Source organism: Eublepharis macularius, chromosome 6, assembly GCF_028583425.1.
Source record: "Eublepharis macularius isolate TG4126 chromosome 6, MPM_Emac_v1.0, whole genome shotgun sequence".
In the NCBI taxonomy this organism is placed as follows: Eukaryota; Metazoa; Chordata; class Lepidosauria; order Squamata; family Eublepharidae; genus Eublepharis; species Eublepharis macularius.
Window position 1 is genome coordinate 10,764,091 of NC_072795.1, and position 13,627 is coordinate 10,777,717.

The window sequence follows — 13,627 nt, forward strand, 5'->3', positions numbered from 1 at the left end:
GTGAAGTGCGGGGTACTATGCTATTATACTACAAAACCAACTTTAAAAAAATCCACAAACCAAAAAATGTTACATATTTCCACACACGTTAGATAATCCACTTTCAATACGCTTTAGTGCACATTTATAACGGATTTTCCATGTGTGGAACAAAAAATCCACTTCTAAAGGATAACTAAAGTGCATTGAAAGTGCATTATTCAACGCGTGTGGAAACGGCCATATACCCATAAGTATTATAATGAGATTTAAAGTAGTTAAATACCGTAGTGAAGCACAGGCATCAAGCTAATATAAGTATGTATAAAACATTTAAGCAGTTTGATAAAACATATAAATAATCCTGGCTTTCCATAAATTGTGCAAAATGGAATTATTCAGGATGGCTTTTTTACACATATTAATAGGGCTGTACTGTAAAAAAAATTATTCAAAAAGATGAATACTGCCTGAGGAGGTCAGCAGAGCCCCCACTCTCCGAGATTTCCACGAACGATGCAAAACTGAATTATTCAAAAAGGCTTTTGTATTGTACAGAGGGGGTCTCAGATGATTCACTAATGAGTTAGGGACCATAAACTTCACCACTATGTTGCCTTACATACTATCTGTTTTTTAAATATGTGCTCCTATCAGCTATCTCTGTTTCTAGTAATAGTAATAGTAATAGTAATAGTAATAGTAATAGTAATAGTAATAGTAATAGTAATAGTAATAGTAATATTGCTGATGTGGGGATTCGAGGGACAGCCTTGCAATAGTTTGTCTATTTTCTCTATGGTCAGGGACAGAGGTTGGCACTAGGAGAGAAATTGTCATCCCACCACCTGTTGGTGTGTGGTGTCCCTCAAGGGGCAATACTCTCCCCCCTGCTATTTAACGTATATATGCGTCCCCTCGCCCAGCTGGTACAGAGTTTCGGACTTAGGTGCCATCAATATGCATATTGTACCCCCCCTTCCCACTGGGTGCATCAGTCTATCCTAGCCGGATATGTCTCTTCCATCTTCTGTCCCCCACCATTCATGCGTCTTCTCGCGTGATTTCGCGCGTGAAGACACTGTTTTCCGAAAGAAGGTAAGCTGTGTGGAAATGGCCATAGTTAAAACTGAGTAGATTCATCTTTATTCAGCCAGATTTATTTATGGACTGTGGTAAAATCATGATGGCTTTCTGTCCTTGCTTGAGAGTGAAGAAGTTACAAAGAGGGGAAAAGGAATAATAAACTCATATTTCCAACAGGAAGACCAGCAATAAAGGACTCAAATGTCCCACTTTTCTAGGCGGGAGAGTTGAACTATTGTTCCCATGAGTACCTATTCTTAAAGGAGCAGTACATATTTCTGCTTACACTAATACACAGACTTTCTAAGCTGGGACTACAGCACAGTAACAGTAACAGTAACAGTAACAGTAACAGTAACAGTAACAGTAACAGTAACAGTAACAGTAACAGTAATAAACATTTGATTTATATTCGACCCTTCAGGACAGCTTAACGCCCCGAGCAAACCACTTTGAGTGGGCATTAAGTTGTCCTGAAGGGTGGTATATAAATTGAATGTCATTGTTGTTGCTGCTGCTGCTGTTATCATCCCCACAACAATCACCCTGTGAGGTGGGTGGGGCTGAGAGAACTCCAGAAGAACTGTGACTGACTCAAGGTCACCCAGCTGGCTTCAAGCAGAGGAGTGGGGAATCAAATCTGGTTCTCCAGATTAGAGTCCCTCTGCTCTTAACCACTACATCAAATGGGCTCTCAGTTTTTTCAAATAAAGACGCTGATAACATCAGCTATGTTCATCCTAGCCTTTTCCAACTTTGAAGGGCCTCTAGTTGCTATAAGTGTGAAGGCTCATTGACCTGGGAGAAAAAAAGAGCAAGAGCACCTATAAGACTAACAAAATTGGAGTATGAGTTTTCATGAGTCACAGCTCACTTCTTCAGTTCCCAGCCCTAGAATTGTTTATGTTCTATTTCAGCATTTCTTCAACTCTGTATTGGATTCTTGCTCATTCTTGCTGTGTTTACCCTATGGCATTGTTTATGGAAATGTTCTTGATATCAACTGTACTAATATCACAATGTGTAATCCGCCTTGAGTCTCAGTGAGACAGGCGGACTATAAATAAATAAATAAATAATTGTAAAGGGTTAGTGACAATAGCCGACACGACTATGTACTGTCTCACACTACTATGTACTGTCTGTTGTAGTAAGTATGTTCCTATTGGATAATTTATCCATTTTTATTATGCCAGGTTTTATTGTTTGTGTCCTGTTTCAGCTCTACATCATACGTCTGCTTGTTTTCAAATCTCTACAGATTTTTATTTGCATATCCTATTTCATTGTTTATTGAATATCTGTAATGTTGATTGCATTGACTTACACTGTGTCATCCGCCTTGAGTCTCAGTGAGAAAGGTGGATTATAATTAATGCAAATTAATAAATATAAGCACAAAAACACATGACAACACAACCACAGAGGAGTGCCAATATGCTGACTTGAAAAAGATCCTAAGAAAACATCACATTAGTTTGAATATAACATTTATCTGTTTCCATCCAAACTTCAGGCAGCAAAGCGCTATGGAAACATTTACACTGTATGGGGAGGACCTGAGCCTATAGTAGTATTGTCTGGATTTGAAACAGTGGAAGACGCGTTGGTAAAGAATTCAGAAAACTTCGCTGGACGACCAGTGACCCCTTTCTTTAAAGTTGTAACCAAAGAAAAGGGTAAGTTTTTGTAAAAAGGTTTTTACTTGTCTTCCATCTAGAGAAATCACAGAAAGGAAAGGAAAGAAAGAAATCATCAAAGGAAAGTTACCAAAGGATGGTAATATCATACCATGCCATATGCAGAGGGTGTCATTCTCCAGCACTCCCCTCCATTGCTGCAGGGCTCTCAGTTCCCTGGAGGCGTCAGTCCCAAGATGCATGGGGTGGTGGTATGGAGTAAGGAGGGACTATCACTGCTGCTTCTTGTTCCGCAGAGGGGAGGCGGCAATTTCATCCCATTCTCCTCCCTCCCTCCAGCCCTCTGACTCTCACAGCTGTTCCTCTGTGCAGCTCCTGAGATCCTGGCAGTGTGATATTTTCAAGGCTCACACCACGCTGCAGCAGGGGACGGGACTGTGGGGAAACTGTGCGCCCTCTGCTCAGGGATGTAGGAGGCTACACCTTTCAGAACAGAAACTGACCAGCATTTATCCTCTAGGTTAGATGGCACCACGATTGTCGCCTGTGTGGTTGCATTAGCTTTAAAGTGAAGCTGGCAGATAAGGGGGGGGGGGGTGATACTTTTGTGACCTGGGAAAGGTCTTGGGAAAATATGGATTTTGAGGAGGTGTTTAAAGGAAGAAAAATTGCTGCAGGCCTGAAAAGGTACAAAGAGCTGTTCTGTGAATATGTGTGAAGCTGCATTTTACTGAGTCAGAATACAGTTGAATCTAGCTCAGTATTGTCTGCTCTGACTGGCAGCAGCTCTCCAGAATCTGAAACACAGGTCCTCTGCATCACGTACTGTCTGGTCCTTTTAAATGGAGATGGCAGAGATTGTGTGCCGAAGAGGAAGGGGGCAGAAACCATGAGGATGGGGAAATAACAGTCACAGTGAGTCAGGCACTGCACAGCTGTTATGAGAAAGGGACACAAAGTACATTCGAAAGATGTCTACCCTGTTTTATGAATACGATGTTTATATATGGGACTAATGCCATAAAAGAGAGTCTAGATCACAGATGCACAACATACAACCTGCAGGTTGCATGTGCCCAAGTGAGTGATGTTGTACAGCCCAAATTGGGGTTGCCAACAGGAGGCTGGCAACTGGCAGGAGACTTTGGGGGCGGGTAGCTGCCAAAGTAATATTTCCAGTATGTATTTCAGAGATAATATTTCCGGTGTGACCTGAAAGTGATATCATCACCTAGTGGGGGAAGTTCTAATATTCACCCAAAATTTTATGGCTTAATGATGGGGCTCATGCTAGATCATTGTATGATTCAATTCTTTTACTTCCAGTCATCTCATCCAGTAATGTTGTGGTGTTGCCAGCAGCATTGATCATCCTTGCTCCATTTTTCCCAGAATGTTTTCCCTGCTACCCAGCTAAACAGTGGCAAGGAGAGCTGGCAAGGATGAGAGGTCCCCCACCAAACACAGAGACTTGGCCTCCCTAGATAGGCTGAGAGTCAGTGTTCTGAGCCCTCCTCTGAAATTTCCCAACTCAGCTGAGAGTTGGCATCCTGCCCCCCCCACTCCCATGGGGGAGAGGTCAGGAAAGTCAGTGTTCTGTTCCCTCCTCCAGATCCATGGGAAACCTTGTGGAAAACTGGGGGTTCACAATGCCATATCTCAGGTGTTTCTTCAGCTCAGCTGCCAAGTGGCATTCTGACACTTCCCACCATTCTGACACTTCCCACCATACATTGCTCCCTATGTGCACACTCTGAACCTTAGAGTCAAACCACACGATACAAATTACACGAGACCAAGCGAGTGTCAGGAGTCCTGTCTTCCCCCAAATGCCCATGTCCAGCATTCTATTGATGAGCATGTGTCTTGGTCCAGGCACGCATTCAAAATTTTCTGCTCCAGTGTAGCCATGATGGCGCATGTACACGGTCACAATCAGTAAGTCGGCAATGCAGAGTGTCCTTATTTCCTATATCTTCCGCTTCCTATCTGTGCAAAGTGGAGATGCATAATGGCATATCTTGGAGCTATACGGAGAAAACCCATGCCACCGCGAACACGGGTTCGATGGAGGTCCCGCAGTCCTGGCACTTGCCATTGAAAACAAGGTTGGAACATGTGTAAGTAAGTTTTCGTGTCATTCATGTGTAATTCATATCGTGTGGTTCGGGTCTCAAAGATAACTAGCTAGCCAATGGATTCAATAAAAACTCTGGAACACTGAGACAGAAACTACAGTAGATTCCACAGCTTGTAGACTGACATGGTTAACATGAATGTTTTTATTGATCCTCCATGGCCTCAGGTATCGTATTCTCAAATGGTCACACCTGGAAGCAGCAGAGGAAGTTTGGGCTAGTTACCCTGCGGAAGCTGGGGCTCGGGAAGAAAGGTGTGGAGAACCAAGTACAAGAGGAGGCCCAACAGCTTGTTGAGACTTTTGCACGTGCAAAGGGTATGTTTTCCTGGGATTGTACTAGCACATGCTGGCTCTTTGCAGAGATCTTTTGTGTAGGTTTTCTCCTTAACTATTACTTTCTTGTATCTATAAAATATTTTAGCACTGTATTTTCCATATGCTTCAAACTATCACTTTTAAGGTATCTCAGAGCTGTTTCTTTTTGTTGCAATACAACAACTCTTCGGGAGGTTTTCCATGTTCAGATGCCCTGACTAGTCTGCGTGTCCAATTCCCCCAAGTCACAAGGCAGCTTGATGGATTCTTATACTGATTGTTGCGTGTCCAAATGAAAAACCACATTTCCCCCAGGTAGCACTGATGACTCTAATCAGAAGCAGGACTATGGGACAATACTTCCCAATAACTCACACAAATATGTTGCACTTCTTCCTTGAAGATCCCTGTGACAGAAAACCCCTTCCAGGATGTATTTTGATACAGTAAAGCTATGGTCCTAAAAAAACTTTTCCTGGGAGTAATCCTCATTAAATAAAATAGGCTGTACTTCCATGTAGATCCACTACACGGTTTGGTGTAGTGGTTAAAAGTGCAGGGCTCTAATCTGGAGAACCGGGTTTGATTCCTCACTCCTCCACTTGAAGCCAGCTGGGTGACCTTGGGCTAGTCACAGCTCTCTGGAGCTCTCTTAGCCCCACCCACCTCACAGGGTATTTTGTTTTGGGGATAATAACAACTGTGGCCCCTTTCACACTCATGGTTTAAAGCACCACCTTTGAGCAGTCACAGTGGCTTCGGCTTGGCACCGATCCTTTCACACTTCCCAGCAGTTTCGATTTGGCCTCTTGTTATTCCTTTCAGACCTGCCTCTGTTCAGTTTCAGGCTTTCATGGCATTGCAGTGCACATCACCACCAGTTTTTTTAACTTTGAGCATGCATAGTAATATTTCTACATCTTCTGATGGATAAGGCCCCCCATGCCCACCCTTCAACCACCCACCTCCACTCCACTCTTCCATAAGGGTAAGGCAGGACCTCATTTTGCCACACCCACCAAACTCAGCTCTCTGAACTCCTTTTCTGCCATTTTTTTGGCCGCTCTGCAGCCCTCCTGACAACCACCCACCCCACCCTACTTTTCCCAGTGTAAAGTAGGACTTCAATTTGCACCACACCCTTTTTTAAAAACTTTGAGCATATGTAGTAACATTTCTGCATTACTATATCTTCTTGCAGACAAGCCTCCCCCCATGCCGCCCCTTCAACCACCCATCTCCACACCACTCTTCCCAGGGTGAGGCAGGACTTGCCTCCCCAGGAGTAAGGCATGGTAGGGGAGAGCAGACTCATACCCACCCCGGCTCAGCTTAAACATGCTGAGCCATGGCTTGGCTGGGGCGCCTGCTTTCCTGCTCCGCAGCCGGGCTGCACACCACGAGAGACGTCCCAGCCAAGCCCCAGTTAGGATGAAGCAGCTCTCATGCTCTACAACCTGATTGCGGAGCAGGAGAGCAAATGCCCCAGCCATGCCCCAGCTCTCTGCATGCTCAGCTGAGCGTACAGGAAGCTGGGTTTGGGCAAGGTGGCTCTCATGCTCCACAGCCCAGCTGCGGAGCAGAAGAGCAGGCGCCCCAGCCAAACCCCAGCTTGCTGTGCACTCAGTTGAGTGAGTGAGTGCACCATGAGCTGGGGCTCAGGTGAGGCAGCTCTCGTGGTCCGCAGCCCAGTTGCAGAGCAGAAGAGTGGGGTTAACGGTAACATACTTTGTAAACTGCTCTGATTGGGCAGCAAGTTATCCTGAAGGGCAGTATATAAACCAAACGTTGTTGTTGTCATCATTGTTGTTGTTGTTGGGAGAATTCAGGGTTGATTTGACCTAGAACCCACTTATTTGTCTTTTGGGCTATTGATGATAACCCATAACATTCTCTTTCAACACCACATTTTGAATGAGTCAAATTTCTTCCTGTCAGCTTACTTCATTGTCTAACTTTCACATCTTGTTTTTCAAATTTTCTGCTACCATACCCTATTTTATCTCTTTCTCTGAAAGTCCTGTTTTCATGACTGTACTTTTCTCAGTGAATGTCTTAGCTGTTCGTTATATTGTATTTTCACTTGTACTGCATAATCCACCTTGGAACTCAATGAGAAAGGTGGACTATAAATAAATGTAATAACAATAATAATGGGGAATACCATCGTATGGATTATCTTAATCGTTGTCCCCAGCAATACATCCTTATCCAAGATATTAAAGAGTTACACTGTTCTATGAGATATTCACCTAAAGTCCATTACTATTTGTTACATCTCTTTCTAAAAAACACGACCTATATTAAGCAATTAATACTAAGCTGCTGCCTCTTACAGAAAGGATCAAACTTCAGTAGCATAATATTTGGTTTAGTGATAAAGGAACCGCATGAAACAGAAGTGAAGCTTTATCTTGTTGGAGAGAAGTTCTAGCACACACCAGGACTTCAGAAAGGGCAGTAGAGCTAGGAAGATGGATAACTCAAGAGTTTGGGCATCTTTCTGTTGTCTGCTCCACTGCTGTCCCATTTTTTTTCAAGATTGCTATTCTAAGGGAACTTCTTTTCTTCCAGACTAACCTGCTCTCTCTGCCCTCTTTCTTTGATCCAAGCTACAAGTGACGCCTTACACAGGTTGGACACTTGTCAGCTTACCTCAAGTTTTGATGGGAAATGTAGGCGCCCTGGTTTTACAGCTTGGCTCTCCGTTACAGCTGCAAGACCAGGAGGCCTACATTTCCCATCAAAACTTGAGGGAAGCTGACAAGTGTCCAACCTGTGTCAGGCGTCGCTTGTAGCTTAGCTCTTTGTCTAACCACTTCGAAAGCAATCTCTGTCCATCCTAGATAGATTTCTCAAATGTTAATGCTGCTCTTTCCTAACCAGTATGGAGTTTCTCTACAATAACTAATTTCTTTTCCAAAGCAAAAAGCTTAGTATGAACTTTATTCCTAAATGGCATGCCCATTTCATTTGCTGTGCAAATCTAACTCTTGATTACATATCTGACCCCAAGAAGTAGGAAGGGGGCAAATCAAGAGAGGCCCTCTTGCGTTGAACATTTCCCTATTTAAGAATCTGACCCTCTGTATTAACAGGAGAGGTAAAACAATTGTCAATGTTTACATATGCCTTTGTTTGCAGGGCAGCCAATCGACCCTTCAATACACCTCGTTAATGCAGTTTCCAATGTAGTATGCGCTCTGGTTTTTGGACACCGGTATTCTGTTGAGGATGAGGAATTTCTCCAGCTGATGGATGCCGCTGATTATAGCCTAAAATTTGGAAGTTCTTTCTTTCATGTTGTGAGTAGTTTTTTGCTTTCTTGTTGTCTTGGGCAGAGTTTGCGGGGTGTCAATGCATGGTTGGGGTAGTGCTGGGAGGAAGGGCTTATACACAAAACCGCCTTAGCTCAGTCAGAACACTGGTCCCGCAAGGTCAGTATTGTCTACTCAGGCTGGCAGCAGCTCTCCAGGTTTACAAGCAGGTGACTTCCTTTCAAATCACCTAATAAACATGCCAGTGATTAAACCCACAAACTTCTGCTTGCAAGCCAAACGTATTATCACTCAACGGCAGGATTGGAGTCCAGTGGCACCTTAGAGACTGACAAGTTTTTCAGTCAGAGCTCTCTTCTTCAGACACAAAGAAGGGAAACTCTGAGGACAGGAGCTCTCACTCTTAAAAGCATACTTTCGGGTCTGAAGAAGGGAGCTCTGCCTCTTGAAAGCTTACCTTCCTCGCTGACGAAGAGAGCTCTGACTCTCAAAAACTTACCTTCCTGTCTGAAGATGCATCTGACGAAGAGAACTGTGATTCTCGAAAGCTTATGCTACAATAAAGTTGGTTGGACTCTTTTTGATTTTGTCTGAAGAAGGGAGCTCTGACTCTTGAAAGCTTACACTGAAATTCTTTTTGGTCTTTAAGGTGCTAGTGGACTCAAATCCTGCTGTTCTACTGTAGACCAACACAGCCACCCACCTAACATTATCACTGAGCCACAGCTTAGATTTGTTAAGTTTCTCCGACAAGCCAAACCTATACAAATAGAGACATAATTTCACTTGAATGCAAAGAGAACCAGGTTCCTAGCACTTCATAACAAAAAGGTGGTAGAGTGGCTTTAATAATAAAAAAAAACTCCTGGGAAAAAGCTGACAGGAGCTGAGGAGTCTCTGATTTGGGACAAAGTATCCTTAAGAGATGACGCAGGAAATGTTTGGGATAATATTGGCGGAAGGGAGGGGGTTGAATTCGAGAATGAGAAAAGGTGATACCCTGAGATTCAAGGAAAGAGAAGCCAAGTAGAGTTCTGTCTCTGGCCGTTGTGACATCCCTTGTTGCCCTGTCACAGCAAGGAAGTATGGATGCACACGGATGCCACATGTTCTGAGAAAATTCTAATGCAGCAACCATATGTTCATTAAAGATCCTCAGAGGGGACTTAAGACCTGATTCAATGTCCCTGAATTGGAAGTGCCTCTCTTATTATAAAGAACCTGGAGAATTTCCAATGACTTAGTACAATCGGAATATGAAAGGATTCTCTGTCAGAATATTCTGTCCATTTCACTGAATACATGACAATACCCTTTTGAAAGCCTTCCACTATGGACTTTCCCTTCAAAATCTATGCTCAGACAAGGTAGCTGTGTAAATCATTACTTGCGAAAATAAAAAAGTCTGCTGGCACTTCAAAGAATATTTTTTAAAAAAAAAAACAATTTTATTAAATATAATAACCAGCAACAGTAACATACAAGCCAAGTAGTCAATATCAGTCCAGATAGACATAGTAGTAGTATAAACAAGAGTATACAAGCATTGTTATGGAGACTTATACCATCTGGTTAGGAGTGATCTTACACACTGAGTAAAACATCGAAATAGTCTTTAGGTTTAACACGTTTTGTTATATACTCATCCGTTTTCAAGAATTCTAGTATCGGGAACCAAAACTCAATGAATTGCGATATATAATTAGGATTCTCATGCTGTTTGATGTAATCTGTTAGCTTTGCTAAAACAAATTGGTCCCAGACCCTTAGCAGCCAATTGGAAATAGTTGGGCTTTGTTTGCTTTTCCAGGCTGCAGCAATAACAGATTTACCCACTGCCAACAATTGTGCTATTAGAGATTTCCTTTCTTTCAGGATGGGAATATCCTGCCAATCATTTAGTAATATCACCTCAGGCTGAAGAGGTGATAGTTGGTCATTCTGCTGATATACCGAAGCACTTCTCGCCAAAACTGCTTGATGTAGACACAGTCCCACCAGCAGTGCAGATACGTCCCTCTAGTCCCACATCCCTTCCAACACAAGGGGGAGGTTGAAGGTGACATATGCTGCAGCACTTCAAAGAATAATAAAATGATATTGCAGCAGACATATCCATGGCCTAGGACAGGGTCTCCAAACATCTGGTCCTGTAGGAATCTTGGAATTCTGACATAGGGTGCTGGGAACAGTCACAAAATGGCTGCCACATAAGGAAAAGCAAACCATAAAATGGCTGCCATGGGAGGTGGAGCCAAACACAAAATGACAGGGTGTGAGGTTATACATAACTCTAATAGTAAACCTTCAACATGTCAGACAGAAGCTCTTTTTAATAGGATGCTTTGTAATATGAAGGGTCAACGGCCCATAAAACACAAGAGTGTCAGGGTGAAATGGAATTAAACAAAATTCAATAAACCAGCTCAAACCAGTCCAGAGCAATTATTTACAGCTCACCCTGGGTGTTGATCATTCTTTCACACAGGACATCCAAGTATCCACAAAAGATTGTGTCTGAGAAAGTGGATTATGTGAGTCTGGTTCTGGAAGCAGTATCTATTGATAAGCATTTTTGCCACAAATTTTGGTGTACCAGAACACATAAGCCATAACTCTAGCTGCAGACTTCATCAAGTACAGAGATGGGCACATGAACAGCCCAATCAGCTGTTCACGAACAAGCTGTTTGTGAGGCCCCATTCTAAACGAACAGGTGGTTGTTGCAAGCCTCGTTCGTTGCTGTTCATCAAGCCAGAGTCTGGCACCTGCAATCAATTCCCTTGGCAGCTGGAGGCAGGGACTGCCTGAACTCTGAGCTCTGCTGTTGCCCTGGAAACCCCAATCTAAGCCCAATTTAGCTTGATAGGCAGGTCTTCCTGTGGAGCTCCAAATTTGTTACAAGGAAGCAAAGAGCAGGGGGGAGGGGGCTCCTGGCTCTGGTTTTGCAGACAGTGAAGGAGAGACAGTTGCTGTTGGCATTTTGAGAGAGAGACAGGGAGAGTGCATTGGAGCTTGAATTTTCTCTGTGTGTGGTGGGATCTACCCCTTCAAGTTCCATGGCTGCTGCCAGGCTCTGGGCCAAGCTGTTATTTATTACTGTTACCTTTCCTGCTGCCTGCTCAAGGAAGGGTTTCTGGGAGTGGTGTAGTAGGGATCTTGATGGCTGGAGGAGGGCCTGCTGGCCCCCACGATCAATGAAAAATTAACATGTTCGTGAACAGGTCATGTTCATCAATGTTCGTTGTTCGTTGTTCATGGATGGCAATGAACAATGAACACCATGTTCGGGCTTTTTTTCTGTTCATGCCCATGTCTAGTACAGACTGGTGTCTATCATAAAGGTGGCTGCGGTCTATCAACTATGAATGCATTCCCCTTGTTTTTTAGTTATGGTTGAAATTTCACTGAGCAGTTCACTTTCCCACGTGATGGAGGCTTCGGCAGCGAGGGAAGTGGCCATCGAAAACTCGCATAGTGTACACTGATGCCTTGGGAATCCTACACAGGGTGCCATCACTCTTGCAATTTTCAGCAGCTCTTAAGTAACTCTGCTCATGTTTTGAGTCCTCTGCACCAGGCACTAACCTGAAATAAACTCCATTCCTCCTTGATCTTATCCCAAAGAAAATCGGGGGGGGGGGCATTAAATCAGATCTTTTACTTCCAGAGAGGCATTTCTTAGGCCCTTTGGGGGTTTCTCGTTCACTGGGGGGACCCAAGAATTCCAGCACTCTAATTGATTTGATAGTTAAGCAGTGAAGGGCGTCCTGATGTAATCAGTGCCTGGGCCAAGCATATGCTGCCTCTTTTCCTTCGTAAGACAATTTCCTCTTCCTCCTTGTCTGATAATCTCTGTTTCAAGCAGCAAATTCTGGTCACCTGAAATATGCTGCATGCATACACTAAGGGCCAAGCTACAAGTGATGAATGACACTTGAACAGCAAGTGAATCAAGTGGAGAGCAAGTGGAGGGCAAGTGAACAGGGAAGAATACACTTGCCATTCCAGTGTCATTCATCACTAGTAGTTTGGCCCTAAGTAAAGCTGTGAGTTGAGAGGATCTTCTACCTGCCATGGTCAGCCAGGTGTCTTTGCTGTCCCCTGCTGGCTATGCAAGGATTGTGCAGCCTTGGCTATCTATAAGTAAATTGAGCACGATTTTGGAGGGCCTGGTCTGGTCAGACAGAAAGTGTGTCTCAAGGTGCTCCCCCTTTCCCCAATGGCTGCAGTGACTCCAGAGGCCAGATCTTGGGCCACCTTTTCCATCCTCCCTGGGGAAACTGCTAAGGAAATTTCCCTGCCCTAGTGATGGGGGGATCACAGTTGGGAGGGTGATCCACTCTGCCGTCGTGTGACAATGACACTTGTCCTGCATTGAATTAAGTTTATTGTTGGTCCTGTCCAGTGCATTTAGGCTGTGCCACCCCCCTGGTGACAAAATTATGTATTGGTATACCTCAGAAACGCAGGCGAGTACTGTGTGGTTTATCGTACTGATGTGGAGAGTAATTTCCACTTCTGCAGCCCATCGTGGCTTCCCTGTGCAGTCTGACAAAGTAGTTGGAAGTGTTGTCCAGTATTTTAGTGTCCTAGAATAGGATACTGTGTCCAGTTTGACTATGTTCAGCCACTGCTGATTTTTCTGGATGGCCAAGTCTGCAGTGTCTTTCATGTTCTTTTATTCTTGCCTGGATGCTACGTTGTGTGGTCCCGATGTAAACTTGTCCACAGCTGCAGGGTATGCGGTAGACTCCTGCAGATGTGAGGGGGTCTCTACTGTCTTTTGCTGATCGTAGCACCTGTTGTATTTTTCTGGTGGGTCTGAATACTGTTTGTAGGCTGTGTTTTTTCATAAGCTTTCCCATCTGATCAGTGATTCCTTTGATATATGGCAAAAACACTTTTCCTGTGGGAGACTGTTTTTCCTTAGTTGTTTGATTTATCCTTGGTTTAATCACTCTTCTGATTTCATTTCTGGAGTAGCCATTTGCTTGAAGTGCATGGTTTAGATGATTAATTTCCTCATTGAGAAAGTGTGGTTCACATATCCCACCCGTGAACTACTAATGTTTTTATTATGCCTCTTTTCTGTCGAGAGTGGTGATTGGAGTTTTTGTATAAGTACCAAAAGAAAGAAAGAAAGAAAGAAAGAAAGAAAGAAAGAAAGAAAGAAAGAAAGAAAGAAA

At 43.6% G+C, this 13,627-nt stretch overlaps 1 protein-coding gene across 1 annotated transcript in view; it reads left to right on the top strand.

Annotated features, from left to right (window-relative positions):
- Positions 1-13,627, top strand: part of LOC129331999 (cytochrome P450 2J2-like) — a 44,303-nt gene that overhangs the window by 11,306 nt on the left and 19,370 nt on the right. The window contains exons 2-4 of the mRNA XM_054982738.1: positions 2,582-2,744; positions 5,011-5,160; positions 8,305-8,465. Coding sequence (XP_054838713.1) covers positions 2,582-2,744; positions 5,011-5,160; positions 8,305-8,465 — 474 coding nt within the window. The remainder of the gene's footprint in view (positions 1-2,581; positions 2,745-5,010; positions 5,161-8,304; positions 8,466-13,627) is intronic.